At 43.9% G+C, this 20,708-nt stretch overlaps 1 protein-coding gene across 2 annotated transcripts in view; it reads right to left on the minus strand.

Annotated features, from left to right (window-relative positions):
* The window catches only part of COL4A6 (collagen type IV alpha 6 chain), a 118,551-nt gene that overhangs the window by 2,673 nt on the left and 95,170 nt on the right, over window positions 1-20,708 (minus strand). The window contains exons 24-46 of one of the 2 annotated variants that reach the window (XM_042478501.1): window positions 19,657-19,710; window positions 18,394-18,465; window positions 17,115-17,222; window positions 16,458-16,679; window positions 16,017-16,178; window positions 14,165-14,173; window positions 13,006-13,176; window positions 11,521-11,664; window positions 11,284-11,409; window positions 10,460-10,641; window positions 9,886-9,949; window positions 9,060-9,134; window positions 8,494-8,601; window positions 7,683-7,790; window positions 6,577-6,648; window positions 5,737-5,862; window positions 4,642-4,758; window positions 3,865-4,026; window positions 3,364-3,462; window positions 2,399-2,545; window positions 1,567-1,683; window positions 968-1,159; window positions 117-403 (exon numbers count right to left, since the gene is read on the minus strand). In XM_042478501.1, coding sequence (XP_042334435.1) covers window positions 117-403; window positions 968-1,159; window positions 1,567-1,683; window positions 2,399-2,545; window positions 3,364-3,462; window positions 3,865-4,026; window positions 4,642-4,758; window positions 5,737-5,862; window positions 6,577-6,648; window positions 7,683-7,790; window positions 8,494-8,601; window positions 9,060-9,134; window positions 9,886-9,949; window positions 10,460-10,641; window positions 11,284-11,409; window positions 11,521-11,664; window positions 13,006-13,176; window positions 14,165-14,173; window positions 16,017-16,178; window positions 16,458-16,679; window positions 17,115-17,222; window positions 18,394-18,465; window positions 19,657-19,710 — 2,924 coding nt within the window. The remainder of the gene's footprint in view (window positions 1-116; window positions 404-967; window positions 1,160-1,566; window positions 1,684-2,398; window positions 2,546-3,363; window positions 3,463-3,864; window positions 4,027-4,641; window positions 4,759-5,736; window positions 5,863-6,576; window positions 6,649-7,682; window positions 7,791-8,493; window positions 8,602-9,059; window positions 9,135-9,885; window positions 9,950-10,459; window positions 10,642-11,283; window positions 11,410-11,520; window positions 11,665-13,005; window positions 13,177-14,164; window positions 14,174-16,016; window positions 16,179-16,457; window positions 16,680-17,114; window positions 17,223-18,393; window positions 18,466-19,656; window positions 19,711-20,708) is intronic. The other variant, XM_042478502.1, reaches the window with a different exon arrangement.

The following is a 20,708-nucleotide window of genomic DNA, read 5'->3' on the forward strand; positions in this document are numbered from 1 at the left end:
TGAACATCTGGAGGAGCAGAGTTTGGGAATGGCAAGCAGCTCCCAAGAACATCTTTGACACCCAATTTCAGCCCTGGAGAAAAAGAGGGTGCCTGCTCATGCTCCAAACCTCTTACCATAAGGAAGGAGTATCCAATCCAGAGGCTTCGCCAGCCCTCTGGACACTGTGGGATGGTGATGTCCTGACTGTGGACAGCCACTGCTTGGGAAGGAGCTTCACACACAGAGCAGCGACTGATGTACTGAGCGATCTGGAAGCTGCTGACGGGCATCATGGGGATGGGCGCAGTGGTGGAGAGCCAGTAAGACTTATCGTTGCGGCTGGCATAGTAGCACACCTCATTGATGTTGCAATAAATAAAGGGCATCGTGCTGAAGCGAGGCAGACAGGAACCAGCAAAACCTACAGAGAACAAGCAGGGATGCAAGGGGGAAATAAAACAGCAACAAGGTCAATGCCTACTATTCCCATTACAAGAATAATGAGAAAGCACAGAAAGCTGGGTATGTTTAGCCTGGAGAAGAGAAGGCGAAGAGGTGATATGATAGCCCTGTTTAAGTATTTGAAGGGACATCATGTTGAGGATGGAGCAAGCTTGTTTTCTGCTGCTCCAGAGACTAGGACATGGAGCAGTGGATTCAAATTACAGGAAAAGAGGTTCCACCTCAAAGTTAGGAAGAACTTCCTGACAGTAAGGATGGTTCAACAGTGGAAAATGCTGCCTTGGAGAGCGGTGAGATCTCCTTCTTTGAAGGATTCTAAACAGAGGCTGGATGGCCGTTTGTCAGGAGTGCTTTGGTTGTGTTTTCTTGCATGGCAGGGGGTTGAACAGGATGGTCCTTGAGGTCTCTTCCAACTCTATGACCCTACAATTCTTATCCATGAAATACAATTCCTGAGCAGCCAAACAACAGCCTGCAGGTAAGCGACTCGCGATGCCATCCAACCATCCATCCATCCACTCACCGAGGTCTTGGTTGTGTGCCTTCTCCTGGCCCTCCACATACAACAAGCTGTAGCCTTCCCAGAGCTTGTTCATCCCTACAGGGCAGGGTGGGATCTGCTCTGACTGGCTGTGCTTCACCAAGGTGTAGCCGACGCCAACGCTGCGCCCCGGCATGCCAGGCAAACCCAGCGGCCCCGTCTTCCCAGACTGACCTTGGGAGAAAGAGAGGAGGTTGGAGGCCAGTTCTTATTGAGATATTGCTAGCAAGAAGAAGTTGAACATATTAAGCAAATCCACTAATAATCAATCTGCAAAAGTCAAAGCTGCAAACGGGGCGGGCTGAGTGTCATTTTAAAATAGTCCGGGAGGCTAAACATAATATGGAGACATTGCCCTCTCTCCTTATCTCTATAATGAGTTAGAAATAAAAGTTTTGGAAAATCCAGACATTTTGATGTGGGTTAGAGCCTCCAAAAATGGCTTTTGTGGCCATACCTTTCCCATATGCAGATGTAAACACTGGAAAAGGGTGAAGATGTGTAAGATTTTAGGGAGAAACTGCATTTTTAAAACAGAAAAAAAAATGATGCCCTTAAAAAGCAATGTAGAAAGCATTTACCTTCAAATCCTGGTGGTCCAGGGCTACCTGGAGAGCCTGGATCGCCCACCATACCAGGTGCTCCAGGCAGACCATTGATCCCCATCTGGCCAGGTCTACCTGTCACCCCTTTGGGGCCTGAAAGAGAGAGGAACAGCCACCTCTTGGTAAGTTGTTCCATTGCACCAGCATCTTCAGTTCACAACTAACAAGAGTCAAGTGTCTTAGGCTGAATCTGCACTGCAGAATTAATGCAATGTGACACCACTTTAACTGCTGTGGCACCATCCTATGGAATCATGCAATCTGTTGTTTGTTGCGGCACCAGAACTTTTTGACTGAGAATGTTAAACAGGCCACAAAACTACAAATCCCCAAACTCCATAGCATTGATGCACGGCAGTTCAAGGGGTTTCAAAGTGCATTATTTCAGTAGTGTAGATTCAGCCTTAGATACTTAGACCGGCTGATTTTAAACCTTCCATTCTATACAGCTTGGCACAATGTATGGGGTGGGTCAAATGCAATTTATTTTACTGAGTAAAAAGATAGCAATGGCCTTTATCATTGCTTTTGAAACCTGTAAACAAGGAACATGGGAGGCGGGGGCACTTCTTGAGAACGAAAAGCAACCTCGTTGGATCTGACCAGGGATCTACCCATTGCAGAATCCTGCCCCCAACACTGCTACCAAGTTTGGAAATAATATGATTAAAAGCAACTTGTTGGCTCTAACTCAGTTTAAAAAGCAATCATTATTTTAGTCATTAAATGCCTTTTTAAAAAATAGAGGCCAGTGTTTCTTGGTCACTTTAAAACATTACTAGGCATCCAAGGAAGGCGCTGGTTTTACCTTGCTGGCCGACTGGTCCCTGGAATCCCGGATCTCCATTTAAACCTGGGATGCCATCAATCCCTGGAAGTCCAATGAACCCAGGAGGAACCTTGATGTCTTCGGGTTTCTGTGTCAAGCCTGGAGCTCCCTGGAGACCAGGAAAACCTGCACATAATAGGAAGAGAGTGACTTGCAAAGATGGCACAGTATCGCTAAGATGAAGTCTGAAAATAATCCAGTCGCTTGTAGTTAGAGGTGTGGGGAAAAAACCAATCTTGATTCAGTTGCATTTTGCCAAACACCAAGTGCTCTCTTCTCCTATCTTTGATGAATTTAGGTCCAAAACACATTGCAGAAATAATCCAGTTTGAGACCACTTTAATTTCCCTTGCTCAGTGGTAGGGAATCCTGGGAATTGTATTTTATGGTGGCGCCAGAGCTCTCTGACAGAGAAGGCTAAGTGTATCACAAAACTACGTAATTCCCTAGCACTGAGCCAAGGCAGTTAAAGCAGTCTCAAACTGGATCATTTCTGCAGTGTGTTTGCACCTTAGTTATAAGACTTGATTATCAGGGGCTTTCTACTTGCAAGGGAATTTTGTGTGTTGCATTTTTTTTTGCAAAAATTGTATTTTGCAGTTAAAAATGATACAGACTTTTGCTTGCTTTAGTACTCTACATGTGTTGTACAGTTCGTTTTTTGACTGACCAAAGCATGCCTGCACTTTGGATTCCAGCAAGACTCTCCATGGTAATATTTTGTTGCAGGTCCAACTTGTGGCTCCCATATTTGTCTCAGTCTGCTAACAGAATGCAAACCTAGACAAAGCCTGCAAACTCAGTAATAGTCCCTGAAAGAGAAATCCAGCTTTTGGTTCATCCTATAACGGATGGTATAATTGCTCAGATATAATATCTTTCCTCCTATGTATTGGTTTGTTCCCCAAACTTAGCCCATTCCCCTTGACCTGTTTGGCACTTACCTCGACGCCCGGTTTCACCTTTTGGACCTGGGAAACCTGGATCGCCTGAAGGGCCATCTTTGCCTGGCATTCCCATGGAGCCTGGTTCACCTCTGAAGCCTGACATGAAAAGATCAAGGTCACAAAATACCCAATTTTGGACCAAATCATGGTGACAAAAGATTATCTCATTGAATTACATTAGTACATAGATGTGACACTCTGTTCTATTTCTCTGTTACTGATCGGAGTCAGATAAGGCCATGTACAGTCAAGCCCACCGTATCCACGGATATTTTATGCATGGATTCAACCATACACTGGGTGGCAACACTATGAAGTTCTTAAGCGCATTGACTTTTAGTTTAACACAGTTTTGGGCTGAAACACCCATAAGATGGCTCCGATTTCCCCATAATAGTGCCAATGCTAATTTGATAAGACCAGTGGCTAGAAGATGATGACATTTTATGCTCCTAAGAGTGGTTTGAAGGTAATATAATGAGTAACACAATGCTTTACCTTTGAATCCGGATGCTCCTGGAACACCACTGAGTCCAGAAATCCCCATATCTCCTTTGGGGCCTGGGAAACCAGGAAGACCAGCGAATCCTGGGGTCCCTGTGTCCCCTTGGTTAGAAGCTGGACCCGGGGGTCCTTGAATACCACGGGGTCCTTGTGGGCCTAAGGAAAATCAAAAATAAAGCCAGTCACCAGATATATACCTTTCGCAGTCCCTAAGCTTTGATAAGAGTCCTAGGGATGTTTTCTTTCTTTCTAATTCAGGTATTTTCTCATGGCAGGATAACAGAAACTGCAAGGATACATGTATTTGCAGCTCTGTACAGAAGCCCCTTGCTTATTCGACAAGATATGGACCTGTCAAAAAGCAGAAAATGTTGAAATGCAGAGCCCGTATTACTGTATTTTATATTATATTACCGCATAAGCACAAATATAAGTATGAATATGAAGTTGAAGGCTTTCATGGTGGGCATCTATATTTTTTGTGGGTTTTTTGGGCTATGTGGCCATGCTCTAAAAGAGTTCATTCCTGACGTTTCACCAGCATCTGTGGCTGGTGTCTTCAGAGAAAGACCAATGTCTGCTGGAGGCTCACCATAGAATTATGCTGGAGGACCTCCAGATGTCTAGAGAGACCTTCCACCCACGACCACCATTAAGTGAAATTGCAGTTACAGATACTGCAAATACATGAGTGTCACCTACATTCCATTAGAATGACTCTTTCTTCAGTATTACCCTAAAAAACCACGTACATTGCTCCTGACTCCATACCTGGTATACCATCCTCTCCAGGACGTCCAGCATCTCCAGGTCTCCCAGGAATCTTAGATGGAAGGGAAATGCCAGGAGGGCCACGCAAACCAGGCAGACCCAGGGTTCCAGGACGACCTAGAACAAGAGGAAAGAACGATCAAAAGCAGGTTCTCTGTTTGCTGAGAGGCAGATTGGCTGGAAGAAACATAGAAGATGACCTACTTACTATATTTGCAAACTTAGGTGCTGAGTTATAATAGTTGTGTAGCCAAAACCGGGCCACTAAGATGTTGAACTTTAGAGTCATGCTGAAAGACCCAGAAGTGCCTAGAGAGGAATCTCTAGGTACTCCAGTGTGATTTTATGGTCAACCTTTACCTGAAGTAATTCATCTCAATAGGGTTAGCCATTATCCACAGGTTCACATTCCCATGGTAAGACCAAGAATGCATCCTACATTGCTACAGGGTCATGCTGTACTGTATCACTCCTATTACTACTACTACTAATCAACATAACATTTAGTGCTTTTGCATGTTTTAGTCCTTCACACTTATATTTTTGTCATCCTTACAACAATCTTGTAAGGTTGCCCCAAATTACTATCTCTGTCTGCCATTCTGTGTGGGATGAGTACAAGCAGATGGTTGTTTTGGCCACCTGATTGAATTTGTGGCATATCTGAGATTCGGCTGAAACTTCCCAACCCATGGTCCGCTACATTAAACGCTGTTGTTATGCGCCAATTCAACATCAAGTTGGCTTTGACTTTCGGTAATGCTGCGAACGAGAGACTTCAAGAGGCCATGTTCTTAACATGCTTTGCAAAAACAAGAGTAGCTGTGGCTATCTTGAGTGAACCAATTCCCTTGTAGTGAGGTCTTCTTATTTCCTCCTGCCTCCCATGTTCTCTTTCCTAATAAGCCACCTTTCAATGTGCCCAAAGTATGACAGCCTCGTTTTAGTCATTTCAGCTTCTAGCGAGAGTTCATGCCTGGTTTGCTCCAGGAGGCATGGACTTATCTTCTCGATGGTGCATGGCATCTGGAGTACTCTCCTCCAGCACCACATTTCAATTGAGTTGGTTTTCTGCAGTATTTGTCTGATACTTACCCATATCTCCTGCAGGTCCTTTCTGCCCAGGAAACCCCGGGACTCCACGCTGAAAACCTGGGACTCCCTGCTCTCCTTTGGCACCTGGAAACCCCGCAGGACCTGGAAGTCCAATTTCACTTGGACCTAATAGGAGGATGGAAGGGGAACAACCAAAAAAACCCATGAAACACCTACAAAGTGCATCACTCCTTCCCTTATAGCATCCTGCACCGACACTGGCTTAACAACCGTTGGCAAGAGACAGCACTTAAAAAGAAACCAAAAGGGGTGGCAGAGAACAAAATTCCAAAGAGGAATTGAGAAATTCCAACTTTAGTATTTATTGATTTGGGTACAGGGTAAGGAGAGGACAAATGAGTTTACTTGTTACTATATGGCTTATGGTTACCCTAAGGACAACCTATCATGTGGTTTTCTTAGCAAGAGAGGGGTTTTGCCATTGCATTCATCAGAAGCTGAGAGGGTGGCACTTGCCCAAGATCACTCAGTTGGCATCCATGGATGAATGGAAATTTGAACCCTGGCCTCCCAGATTCCTAGTCCAATATTCGAACCACTATACCACACCGACTCACTTTTCTTGGTACATTTTGCTTCAAGGAGGTTTGTCACTGAGAATTGGAGTATGACCCAACCAAAGTCATCCAGTGGGTTTCCATGTTCAAGCAGGGATTTGAACCCTGGTCCTTTGGGTTTCTAGTCCAACACTCAAACCACTACACCACTCTGCCCCTCAGACTACTTATAGAATAATGAAGAAAAGGGCTTTAAGGGCCCACAGGTCTTCAGATAGTCTGAGAGATGGCGAAAACAGATACCCAGAATGACTCAATTTACCTGGTGTCCCAGGAGAACCTTTGGTGCCCGGTAAGCCATTTAGACCATTCAGACCTGGAAAGCCTGGAAACCCTGTAGAAACATTCAAGAAAGAAGGTGATACCAAATAAGAGGCAGAAGCGAATACATTGGGAAGCAAGACAGTGCATTTACAGTCAGCCCTCCGTATCCACAGATTCTTTCTCCACGGATTCAAGCATCCACGGTTTGAAAATACTGTATTCAAAAATATATATAAATTCCAAAGAGCAAACCTTGATTTGGCCATTTTATATAAGGGACACCATTTTACTATACTATTGTATATAATGGGACTTAAGCATCCATGGATTTTGGTACCAAACCCCAGTGGATACCAAGGGCCCACTGTATTTTATTCATCAAATACTTCATCTTTTGTCCCAACAGGACTTTAAGGACCCTTAAAAAATTATTGTCAGTGATAGAGCTTATTCCTATCCCACCTTGCTTCCATTAAGCTCCAGGTGACATACCTGGCTCTCTTTCTCCTTATTTTATCTTCACAGCAGCCCTGTGAGTTAGACCAGGCTAAGAGAGAGAGCACCTAGGCTGCATCCGCACTGCAGAAATAATCCAGTTTGACACCACTTTAATGGCTCCATCCTATGGAATCCTGGGAACACTAGTTTGTTGATATAGGTTCCCTCTGCTTCAGCCACTTGGGGCTCATTCACATTACATACGGCAGCATCGCTACTAGAAATAATGCAGTCTGACACTACTTGAAGTGTTGCAGCTCCATCTTTTGGACTCCTGGGATTTGTAGTTTGGTGAGGCCCTGGAGCTCTCTGGCTGCGAATTCTAAATGCCCCTTGCTAACCTGCCAATCCCAGAATCCCACAGGATGGAACCATGGCAGTTAAAGTGGAATAATAACACAATAATAACACAGGTCCCTGCTGCTATATGTTCCCCTTGGTGGCTCCACAGCTCCATTGATCAGTTCTGCAACTTCACGAAACATAGGGCAAAACCCTTTGCAAAAATGCGATTGCTGCTCCGTTCCACCCAAGCAATCAATTCATGGTTCTCTCTAAAAGAGAAGAAAAATCTAGGGAGGAGAGGGAAAAGAAACAAAGCCATGCCTTTTAGTCCTTGGATGCCGGGAAGTCCTGGAAGTCCTGGGGAACCACGCTGTCCTGGGGTCCCTGGAAATCCTGGGTTGCCCCTTGAGATACCAACTCCAGGGACACCTAGGAGGAGAAAAAAGAAGGAATAACATAATTAAAGATTAAGCATCTTGGTTCTGGCACTTATAGCTAAACTTGGAAGCCAGAATGCTCATTGGGCCAATTATGGGAAACATGTAAAAGAGCTTCATTAGGTACTGATTCAGTTTTGGGCACAAATCAAAGTCCTAGTCATGACCTATAAAGCCTTATAAGGCTTAGGTCCAACCTAAGTGAAAGACTGGATCTCCCCATAGGAACCTGCAAGAACTCTAGAATATGGGTGCTATCCTACTTGGAATCTATGCTTAATAATAATAATAATAATAATAATAATAATAATAATAATAATAATAATTAGATTGAGGTGGCTGACAACATTAAAACACAATTAAACACAATATCCCACATACCCACCCACCTACAATAAAAGCAATACAATGAAATGATTAAAACAAACTATTAAAACAAAAAAGCAGGCAGTCGATGGGAGGCAACTGAGATGCTAATCGGGGAAGAGATCTGTCTTGATCGCTTTTTTAAAGCAGTCAAGATTAGCAATATTCTTCCAACTCTATGATGGGTTGGACCAAGTAAATCCCTTGCAATATGGGCTTTTGAGGACGAAAACTAGTAAAGGAGGTTATCTGTGCAACCAATGAGCTCATCTTAACATCCGCACATGTTGTGCTGTATCTTGTAAATGATCCCCAAATGGTTCAAATACCTGGCGGTCCTTCTTGGCCGATGTTACCGAGCACACCTTTCTGCCCTTTGACCCCTGGGCTTCCGGGGAATCCTGGGTCACCCTTTGGTCCATCATAGCCTCTCGCACCTGAAAAGAGTTCACACAAAAACCAATGATTCCATAGCCAATGTAAACCACCACCATTTGGACAACTGGGCTGCATCTATACTACATCTACACCACAGAATTAATTCAGTTTGACAGTGCTTTAACTGCCGTGGCTAAATGCTATGGAATTCAGGGATTTGTAGTTTGGTGAGATATTTAGCCTTCTCTGTCAGAGAGCTTTGGTGCCACAACAAACTACAAATCCCAGGACTCCATAGGATGGACTTGTGGCAGTTAAAGTTGTGTCAAGGGCAGTAGCCTAAGAGATCTGCTCTGTAATACGTTGCCTAAACAGCTGATTAACTGTTTAGATGATACACTAAGTTATACTATTCATCCATTTAGTTCTGTACTATTAGATGACGGCTGATTAAATATACTCTGAATCTGGCATGGATTCACTGCCTTGCTGGCATGGGCCCCAATGTTTTCTTTACCTGGAAATCCAGGGTTTCCGCGTTCTCCTTTAGCTCCTACACCGCCTGGGATTCCAAGAGAGTCTCCTCGGTCACCTGGAAGAATAAAATACAAAACCAATCTACAGTTTTCAATTTGTGTATCTACACAGTGGTCCAAAACCACTGGAAAACCTTGCTGAAACGACACAGAGACTGTCCTACTCTTCCATGCTTCTGCTCTAAGCCAAGTCAGGAGCCTTTAGGCTTCAGAAACGGTGGTGAGGGCACCAGTCAATTCCCAGGAGGGAGCGAATGTAAAGAACCTGTTCAACTGTGCTGAAAGCTGTTACTTGAATGCAATGATTCCCAAACTCTGACCTTCTAGATGTTTGGATTCTATCTCCCAGAAGCCACAGCCATCTTATCAACAATCTGGGGTTCTAGAAGCTGAAGTCCAAAACGCCTGGAAGGCTCAAGTTTGGGAATCACTGCCTTCATGTGTCGTCTTTTCACTGAGCCTGTTGCAACTACATTGCCGCTGCAGAGGATGCGACGGCTAATCCAACAGGCTAGATTTTTCTTTTTTTACCTTTTCCCGATCCTTTCATTTTTGTGCCTTCATGCATGATGTTCTGGAGAAGCTGAGAACATGCCTCTTTCCTAAGGCTTTTGTCAGCCTAATAGAAGCTGTTACCCATCTCCAATTTTCACTGGAAATGTAGTCCACTATTCTGAAGTGGCAGAAGTGGTTTAGAGGAGTGAGAACAAGACGGCTACCAGTCTTTCACTATGGTAGATTTGTGGTTTGCAAAATGGAAATGGTGTGTGTGTATCTATATCTATATCTATCACACCAGTTACTTACCCTTTGGACCTCGTAATCCCATTGTCCCTGGGAATCCTGGTGAGCCTGATATACCCAAAGCACCCTGAAGAGAGAAATTTCATTTAATCATCATTAATAACACCGAGTTCAGTGTGTAACAGAGGATGCAATCCTGCCTATTGGGTTTGCTCTCCTATCTTTTGCAACAGTTCTATATATCTCTATAAAGAGCAGGGTTAGGCATCTGTCAGAGGCTAAGGGGCTGCATTGCCCACCTAGGACACCTTGGAGTGCTTTACTCCCCTGCAATTAAGTATTCAGGTTTCCCCCCCAATGCCTTAATGGTGGCATGGAGGGAATTTTCTCTACACTTTTTGCATAGAGTGTTTGGGGACATTTGGAAACCAAATATTTTTTTCAATTTTGTTTTATCTCAAGGTACTTCAGTTTAGTCATCTGGGCTTCTAGGGGGCATTCAAGGCTTTATTTACCATAAGACCCATTCACTTGTATTTTTAGCAGTCCATATAGTATCCATTGAGCTCCAGCACCACATTTCTCTCCACAGATTTATACCCTTACATTCATTGGGAAAAGAAACTGGCCTACTTACACTTTCTCCAGGCATCCCTGGGAACCCTAAAATGCCAGAAGCGCCCTTCTGCCCTGGCAAGCCAGGAGAGCCAAATGGTCCTGGGAAACCCAAGTCTCCAGCTGGTCCTTTCTCTCTGCTCGGCAATCCGGCTATTCCTGGAAAGCCAGGCTGCCCCCGCGGCCCAGGAAGACCCTTGTCTCCTACAAAATGAAAAAGACCGCAGGGATGGTTATGTCGAGTTGGATGATTCTGCAGAAGGGCAGCTAATCAATTCCATCCTATGTGTGCAATCGACCATTTCTGATTTGGATCAATAGAACGTTACAATAATTGGAGATTCGCTCAAGAAAACAAGAAGAACCTTGGTGGACACCTTGCAAAAAATACGGTGAGCCAATTCCTTCCCTCCAATTTTTTTTAAAAAGGACTTTCCCCTGTCACCCCAAAAGCAAAATTTGGGCCCAGGTTGAATTAAAAGGGCAAAAAACATTGTCTATATACAGTTGTCTCTTTGCACCTGTGGGGGTCTGTTGCGGACCCTCTTGCGATTCCAAAAATATGTGGGACCACAAGTCCTCTTAATGGCGATGCACCACCAGATAACTGACAAAACATACTATTCCATACTATCTGAATCTATTGTATTTTCCATCACCCTTGTATTTTATGCTTTCATATCTTTCAAGAACCATATTATATCCTTTAAAAATCTTTTTAAAAGTATTTTGCATTTTACATCTGTTGGTTTAGGACCAAACTGCAATTAACCAGAGAACGAACGAACGAACGAATTATGGACGAATGTGGGAATGGGATGTTGAGAAGTGAACGTCAAACAGTACCTCTAGGTCCTGGAAATCCTCCAAGCCCAATAGAGCCGGACTCTCCTTTGTTTCCTTTGAGGGTGACGGCCAGTTCTGGGGGTGTGACGGTGACAGGACCAGGGGGGCCAGGACTACCTCTGTCCCCTAAAGAAGCGACAATTGAAACAATAGGGATGTAGGGTGAACCCACAGTGAAAATGACTACTTGTTGAAATGGGCTGATTTAAATTGGGGGTAAATTTAAAAGTGGCTTACCTTTCGGACCAAGGAGTCCAGGAAACCCAACGCTTCCATCTCTTCCTGGTGCTCCAGGAAATCCTTTCATCCCCTCAACCCCAGTGATTCCAGGTAGGCCTGGCATGCCAGGGAAGCCAATGACACCCGCAGAACCCTTTTCTCCTAGATTCAAGGAGTAAAGCATGAGAATGTGTTTACAACCAAACTGGTCTAGCACAGTACTCTCAAGTTTTTCAGAACTAGGATCCACTTTTTGACCACACAAACTTACATCTCGGTTTGTCACCAAATATTTGAATAAGTGTGGCACTGCTCTTGCAATCCACCTAGAGCCAGGGTAAGACCCAGTTGTGGGTCGCGATCCACCATTTGAAGACCCATGGAAAGCTAACATTTGGGAAGCGGGAGACATGATTTCCAGGGATCTGGATATCATAGCTCATGGGTTGTTCTGCTCTTTGGCACCCTAACTTGTACACCTGGCCTGATGGCACATGGGCACCAGAGGGAGATGGCACTTTGACGCTCTTGACAGAGTCCTTTCTCTTTTTCCTTTGGATGGTTTAGGCCCTCAGCGTTGAATTACAAGGCATGGAATTAACATCCATATTCTAGCACTTTTAGCCTGGCATCCTATCAGTGACATACCCAGGTGTCATTACAATGTGCAACAGTTACGTTTAGCAGAGAGCATTGTACACAAGGTCCTTGGTATCCACCGGGGTTTGGTTCCAGGGCCCCTCATGGATACCAAAATTAGTGGTGTCCCTTACATAAAATAGCAAAATGAAGTTTTGGTTTTTGGAATTTGGACTCTTTTTGGAATATTTTCAAATTGTGGGTGCTTGAATTGATGGATAAAAAAATCCATAGATATGGAGAGCTAACTGTAAGTCGAACTGCACATGTGGGACTGTCACACTGGACACACAAAGTAGCATGTGAATGCACATTGCCTCTATGTGTTGTCATTGTGCACTTGGACAGCAACTGCATAATGAGTTGTCATGAGTTGCCATGCGCATTGACCACTGATCCACACTCACTGCATTATCTTTTTGGTGCTTTCTCTTGGCTATACCGCAGTAAACATATGCTATTCTTGGTTTCATAAGTGTATAGCAGAATTGCTCAGTATCTGACTTTTCTAATTGCTCTGATGCTTTCTCTTGGTTTGACCAACATCACAAGTCCCTTTGGTGAGGACACAGGAGAGAGCATTCTCAGTGGCTGGCCCCACTCTCTGCAATTTCCTTCCATGGGAAGGCTAGGCATGCAAAGACTTTTGATAGAGATAGGCTTTTAATGTGCTTTTCATGGCAAGATTTATTCAGAGGGGGTTTATCACTGCCCAAGGTCACCTTATGGGTTTCCATGATCAAGTGGGGATCTGAACGCTTGTCCTAGTCCAAAATTCAAACCACTACACCATGCTGGCCCTACTCCCACTAAAATACATGTATCTACATGCACTGATAGATCTCTAACATTGATGTTTGTTACCTTTAGATCCAGGGAAACCTGGATTTCCATCTGAGCCCAAAAGGCCAGGCGATCCGGGAAATCCTTGCTCTCCAAGACGTCCTGGAAGACCATTAAGACCTGGGAAACCCTTCATACCAGCAGGGCCTGATGGACCGGGATCCCCACTTTTGCCTTTTTCTCCGGGAAGTCCTGAATTGAGGCAAACAAAGGCTCGTCATTTCAAAGTCTCTCTCTCTTTCCCTCCTCCTTGTGCCATCTTCCAAGCTGTTTTACTCTGAGCACTGCATTTGTACATGTCAGATGAACATCAGAAATGAAATAAGTCATGCAGCCTTTTCTAAGACGCACAAGTTTAGAAATGCAAAAGTAAAACAGAAAGCATTAGTCAGCTAACAATGAAAAGGCCTAGGAAGTTAACTGCCTACACCACTACGCAACTGCAACAGTGAAACCCCTTATGCTTTGGATAATTTAGGCAAAGCTTGAGAAGTTATCTTTTTTAGATCATAACTTGCAGATTCCCACCTAAAGCTGAGACAGCCAGTGGATTCTGGAAGCTGCAGTCCAAAGAAGCAACTTGTTCCAAGCCCTGAACGTGGGGTATATTTCAACCACCATTTGGGAAACCATATGGCTTGCACTTCTAAATATCTAAGTCACAAGTTGGGATGACAAACATTGGGAACATCAAATTCCACTCGCTAATCCCACCATTAGGCAGAACCAAAGGAGATAATGATGGATCTTCCTTTACTGAGCATTTTTATTTGGTTTATCTTCAAATGAAAATGAACAAACATGCCAAATGAAGCAGAGTTCATCATCCAGACATTGGGCTGTAAAAGACTTAGAATAGATCCAATGAAGTCAGTTACTTAAAATTAGCCATGACTATACTATGACTGCTTTCAAATGGATCTATTCTAAGCCTAAGTCTGGATCCAATTCATCATTTTCAAAATGGTGGCCATGCTGCTAGGTCAAAATAATGGTGCCCACCATGCTGAATCCGACCTCTAAATCCTTCATTCAATAAATAAATATAATAGTAATAAAGGTGATGACAATGATAATGATAAGGGGTGTCACCTACAGTCAATGCCAGTCTTGTAGCATTAAAAGCTGGGTAGTTGTTAGTCCAGGAGCTTTTACGCTACAATGCCTTTTTTTCTCTCACCTTGACAGCCTACGTGGAGAAACCCAAAACCAATACAGTTTGACATCGGAAATGGAGAAGTTGGTGGTAAATGGAACAGAAACATGATGAGGAAAAACAGACAAACACAGAGAGGGACAAGGAGAAAAGCACAAGGCGGTGAACCAGATGAATGACTTGGAATACAATGGAGCGTAGCTGTACGAAGCCATGGTTAACTGCTGGTGGTCAAGACCTGTTCTTACACATATGTGTAGGCTGCTTTGCAGGAAAACATTTCAGCTGTAGCATCAAGAGCTACAAAGAGTCCTCTCCTCATAAGTAGGTGGGCTGTACAGACTTATCGCCATGGATAACTCTTGCAAGTGTTCCATGTATACTGGAGTACCTCTTGACACTACTTTGCAATGTTTCCTGCCAAGCAGCTCACCCATGCGCGTGATTCATGTTTAAAAAGAAAGGCAACACTATGTCCAAAATGCTAGCCATCTGACATTTCTACTGCTGCTGGTTGAAAATTAAGGAATGGCAGACATGGATAGGGCTATCAAACGCTATAGTGTGAAATGGAACACTTGTACATACCAACCACATTGAATCCCATTTTGGGATAAAGGCGGGATGGAAATCCAATAAATTGGTCAATAAACGTAAGCTTTTTGGCAGGGGTGTGCAACATCTGAAGCTCCAGACTCCAATCCCCAGGAGCCACAATGGTTCTGGGAATTGTAGTCTGAAATATCTAGAAGGCCAAATCTGGCATGCCTGCCAAGCTTTTCTTTCCATGGTGTGCCATGGAAACCAAAGGCTATGACTTGTCCATTCCTTAGACATACCCCTGCCCTTTCTGATAGTCCATTTTCAAAATATTGCAGTATATACAACTCCAAAGATGAAATATTCAGCTATTTTTGGGAGGACAAAGGAATGATAGAGTGTCCAACTTCCCAAAGGGCTTACAGGCTGTCCCTTTTTCTGAATAATGGTGCAGAAAGATGAACAGTCACAGCAGTGCTTTGGAGAAAGCAAATGAGAAGAGAATGATAAAGGACACCAAGTTACATTCTGTAGGCATGCCTGCAAGCAAATCATGCATGTGGGTCATAAAAATTAGTACAGTAATGAGTAATGAAGATCTAGAGTAAAAGACGCTCAATTAAGAGAGGTCCTTCATCTCCAGATAAGACAGAGGTACAATAAACTTCCTTCTGAAGTCAAGTAGCCAGACAACTCCAAACAGTAGATTCCAGATCTAGGAGTAGAGTCAATCCCTGGCCACCAATCATGTACAACAAGGTGGAAAATCCCCACAAGGGCAGGGACATCCTTTCCCATCATCCCCACAATACAACCAGAAGTGATGTGATGCTATCTTGGATTTCGGAAATCGGCTATATTCCAACTGAAATACAACGGATTCCGACAGGGTTTTCTTAGGGGCACATGCAGCCATTGTGGGGGACAAGGGAAGTCAAACTGCCAGATTTTTGGGGTGTGTGCATGTTTGCGTTGCATTGTCTTGGCCATTTTCCAGCCAATTGGGGGGGGGTTAGGTCTAAGAGCTTTTGGGGTCTCAAAAATGGCCCACTGAGGCTGTGTAATGGCTGTGAGATGAATTTTTTTGCGAGATGCATTTCCTCAGTTGCATTTTGTAGATCTTTCAGCTTCATCATCCAGTTTGGTTCCCTACTTTCAGAAACCAAGAATCTACTCAAGGCATCTTCCAGCCTCCAAGCCACAGCAGGAACTTGGAAATCTTCATCACATCAGGCCCAAATGCACCACCATGAAGCTATAGAAGCAGAGGGGCTCTGTCCATAGAAGGGTGGGTTGGAAAGCAGCACATTCCCTCCCTGTTTGAGGGGCTACATACCTTGGGATCCTGGGAAGCCGACGACTCCCACTGGACCTGGTTTTCCTTTGATGCCAAGTGGGCCAACAGGCCCTGGAGGTCCTGGAAGTCCAGGAATACCTGGAAGACCTGGTTCGCCACCGCTCCCTTTTATGCCTGGCAGGCCTGACCTCCCATCTAAACCTGAAAACAGAGAAACAAGAGCTTGGAAATGACTTGGAAGGGGCAGGAAAACAATTTTTACTGCATTGTTTACTGCAGATACAGTGCTGCAACTGTGAAAGCCTTTATTTCTCCAGCCCTCTTTCACCATCCTTCCAATGCTGCTGCTACTGAAAGACTGACCAAGATATGTCTGTAACAGCAGCAACAGTCTCCTGTTCAAACATTAACCTGCTCCAATCCTACTTAGCTGCAGGGCCATGCACTTTTTGACCAGAGAAGGATAGCAGCAGAACTAACCTTTTGGTCCGGGAAGTCCAGGATCCCCAGCAAACCCTTTATTTCCTGGCAATCCGGGTCTCCCGGGTTCACCTCGAGCTCCACTTTCAGCCCCAAACACTTCACCAGGAGGACCCTTTGCACCAGGAAAACCAGGAGGACCTGGATTTCCAGGCAAACCATAGGTCCCCTCTGGCCCAGGAGGTCCTTGTATCCCTGGGTCACCACGAATCCCTGGAAAACCTAAAATAACAAAAATGTGTGGGACACCAAGATTTAAATAACATTCCCATTGCAATCGCCACTGGAATCTCTCTCTTTCTCATTTATTATATCCTGCAAAGGTATCATAAGAGTTGTCAAAAGATACACAAACGTGAAATGCTTGAAACCAACTCTTAAAACACTGAATGAGTATAAGTCCTAACATCATCAGTAATGGTAATTTTGTGTCATTGTTCTATGAGATTGTGACTTGGTTGAACTGTTTGATGTTCTTTCAAACTATTACAGATGGTTAAAAACTGTTTTATTGACTGCATCCCATCCTGACATCTTCAGGTATGAGTCAGGATATAATAACAGGTAATTATTGTTGCTGTCATTGTCATTGTTGTAACCCTCATTGCTGCTTCTTTGGAAAAACTGCAGCTCTTACCTGGCATTCCCAGATCTTACCTGGCATGCCTAAGAGGCCGATCAACCCTGGTACACCTGTCTGTCCTTTTACACCATTGAATCCCGGCTGCCCTGGAATGCCTGGAAGTCCTTTGCTACCCTTGGGTCCTGGATAAAAGAAAACACCCATTTAGACTGCAGGCTCTCTTGGCTGCTGAGGAGAGAAGAGCTGTCATCCCCACCTTTGCTACCATGTGCCCCAATATCCATCACTACTGCCACCCCTCTACATTGTCTCTGGATACCTAACTCAGAGCAAGCCAAGAGAGCAAGTGTGGTCTCGAAGATGACCTGGTCCCCATCAGGGCCACATATGTAGGCACCATACAATCCGCCCCATACACTCAGGGCCTCTGGGGGATATTGACTTCAATCAGCCAGAACTAGACTGGCAACTGTCACCCAGTCATTTTCACTGACTGCTCCTAGACTGTGGAAGGACCTGCCAGGAGAGATTCAACAGCTAAACCTTCTGTCTGAATTTAACATTAAAGACCCAGCAGGCCTACCCAGTCAATTGCAAACTATGAATTTTGAAGTGGTACATTTCAAATTTTATGTTGGATGATCTGAATGCATCCTATGTTTATGTGTTTAAATTATTTTTTATGTGTTTTAATCTGCATTGTACCTTGTCTCGAACCTTGGGGAGAAGCTGGTAATAAAATGATGATTGTGGTGATGATGATAATTATTATTTTTGTGACTAGCATACAATAATAAAAAAGATAGTTTTTGACTCATGGTAAAGTTGCTCTCCAAGGCCTCCAAGTAGTTAATGACCGTGCTTACAGTTTTCCTAACTTAATGCAACACAAAAGCAGAAAATCCTAACTTACAGATTTTTAGATCCTTCAGCACAATGCTATGATCCACTTCTAGCACAATGACTTCCAGACTTTAAGTCCTCCAAGTACTCCCAGAAGCCCTAGCCAATTGGGCCAACAGTCAGGAATCCAAAGCATCTGGAGGTTCAAAGTTTGGGAACCACAGTTCTAGCAGAAGTTGACCATAGAGTTGTGCTAGGGGACCTATAGATGTCCAGAGAGAGCACTCTTCTAGGCATTTGAAGTCACTTCAGTGCAATTCTATGGTCAATATCAAATGGAAGCTGGTTATAGATAGGGACAAGCTGGAGGACCAACAGGTGCCCAGAAAAGTGTTCACGGTCCTATATTTGCAGTTTTTCCACTTTTTGCAGAGTGTCTGTGCCCCATACCCCACAAAAGTTGAAGGCCAACTGTAACTTGTAAGCTTTACACGATATAAAGTGTCATACCTGGAAATCCCGGAGAACCTGGGAGCCCAGGTGGACCGAATGCTCCAGGAATTACGCAGGGCAAGGTTATACCTACAGAAAGAACATGCATCAAAACTTTCTTTGGCTCCTTGTAATTCAAGGAAATTTCAGGAAGAATATTTATCCATTTATTTATTTTGATATATATCCCACTTTCCCTCCAACATAGTACCCAAAGTGGCTTGCGACGTCAGTTAAAAACAGTGGCAGCAATCCAACACCTATTCATGTGGAGATGTATTTTGCCATTCCTACACAAACCCACATGCAGAACAGCAATGCTCCGCAAGGCATCTTGGTGACTTGGTGCTCTTGCACATTGCATAGTGACAACGAGCAACTCCAAAGTTCAATGTTCCCCTGCGATGTGCAGCGATGATGTGAAATTGCAGCATGAAATGTTGCTACACGTACAACTCCACTTCCGCCACTGTCAGCTGAATACATGCATTGCACAGTGGTAAATACTTCACCCCGCATATTTAGGGTGATTTACACACTTGTAATCTACCCACATTTTACAGACAAGTGTAAGATTTTCTTTCTAACTCCCTTGGTAACTTTGCTTGCCCCTTTCCTTTGAATGCCTAGACTTTATTTCTAAATGCTCGACTGATGCTTTAATGTCCAAAGGGATCTTGCAACACTTTTGAAAGATATGGTTTGGTAGCATGAGCCTTCGTAGACTTGAACCTACTTCCTCAGATGGATTAAGTTACTGCAATGATAGAAATTTGGGGACTGAGGGCAAATTTCATGGGAGGGACCTACATCCCTGCATCGTTTCCCAGTTTCTACATTAACAGTATTTGTCCAAACAGTCACTAAATAAAATCAGAATATATTATACATTTCAAGCTATGCAATCAAGTATCTGAACTATGAATATGCTTTTTCTTAGAGACTTGGAATTGGGATGCAGGACATAAATCTGGTTCTTGTGCAGTATTTTTTAATACTGCTTTCGTTTGTCCCTTTGCCACTTCCTGGTCCCCATGCAACAAGCAAAGATGTCGGAAACACATAGCCACATGGAAACAGACACTGAGCATTTAAGCACACGATTCGCAGGAGGGCAGGGGGAAAGCACATGTAAGCAAGCTTTCTGCGTTCCCTCGAACTTCTTCCACCACCAAATGTGATCCTCCCATGCCGCCCTGCCCACAGTGTCACACAACATGCGTTTAAAGTGGATCCCCCCCGAACACCACAAGTGTGACAACCGCCAGGCCTCACTCTCACCTCCCTGAGCGTCTAAGACTCCATTACCAACCTCCTCACTGCAGCAGCAATCACCTATACCAGTTAAGCAAAGGAGGAGAGGTTAAAACAGAGGCAGGGAAGGCATATAAAAGGAGAAGAAAGATCACCTGCAAGAATGCCAGCGGCTTGCTCTTGAACCACAACCCTGCCAAATTCACAGGCATTGCACCAGAGGCATAAATGAAGACCATCGATTCCAATGGAAATTCATATTGGTCTTAAAGCAACTGCAATTGTTTGCATATGTACACAGTGGGCCCTTGGGATCCATTGGGGTTTGGTTCCAGGATGGATACCAAAATCTGTGGATGCTCAAGTCCCATTAAATAAATACAATGGTGCACTAAAATGGTGTCCTTTATAGGAGTGGCAAAATCAAGGTTTGCTTTTTTATTGAGAATATTTTCAAGCCATGAATGGTTGAATCTGTGGATATGGACCATATTTTGGATGTGGAAATGAAGAGATTATACATGGAAATGCTTTGCCTGTGAACACAGCTCAGGTAGACTTGTAAACACTGCAAGCTGAAATGCATCTCTCTCTAAACAAAACATATGCATAAAAGACATAGTAGTAGTTGTTGTTTTAAAAAAAGAAAGCAGAGGAAAAGAAAGCAACACACTGCAGTTGTTATATTTTAAGAGTCTTTTAAATAAAGCTGGCATTAGAATGAAAGAATAAGGGAAGGGGTTTCTTTTGTTTACTGGACAATAGAAAACCAGTTCAAATGAGAATCTGGAAAGTGGTTCTCAATGGAAGGAAACCCAGAGCATGGCAAATTTTTGGACAACTCCTGGAATTCTGCAACTAGTTTGCTAAGGGATTCTGGGAGTTATAGTCCCCAGAGGTGATTTTTCTAAGCCCTGGAAATTATTTACAAATCATTTTTCTATTGCAGTTGCAGTTGATACAAGACAAGGCAATGGGTAAGAGACCACTAATACTAACCCCCATCCACCACTTCTCCTCTTTCTAAAGGCAATGCTATGAAAGACAAGCCTTTACCCAGAGTGACAGGGCAGGAGGCA

This window comes from Sceloporus undulatus, chromosome 7 (assembly GCF_019175285.1).
Source record: "Sceloporus undulatus isolate JIND9_A2432 ecotype Alabama chromosome 7, SceUnd_v1.1, whole genome shotgun sequence".
NCBI lineage: Eukaryota > Metazoa > Chordata > Lepidosauria > Squamata > Phrynosomatidae > Sceloporus > Sceloporus undulatus.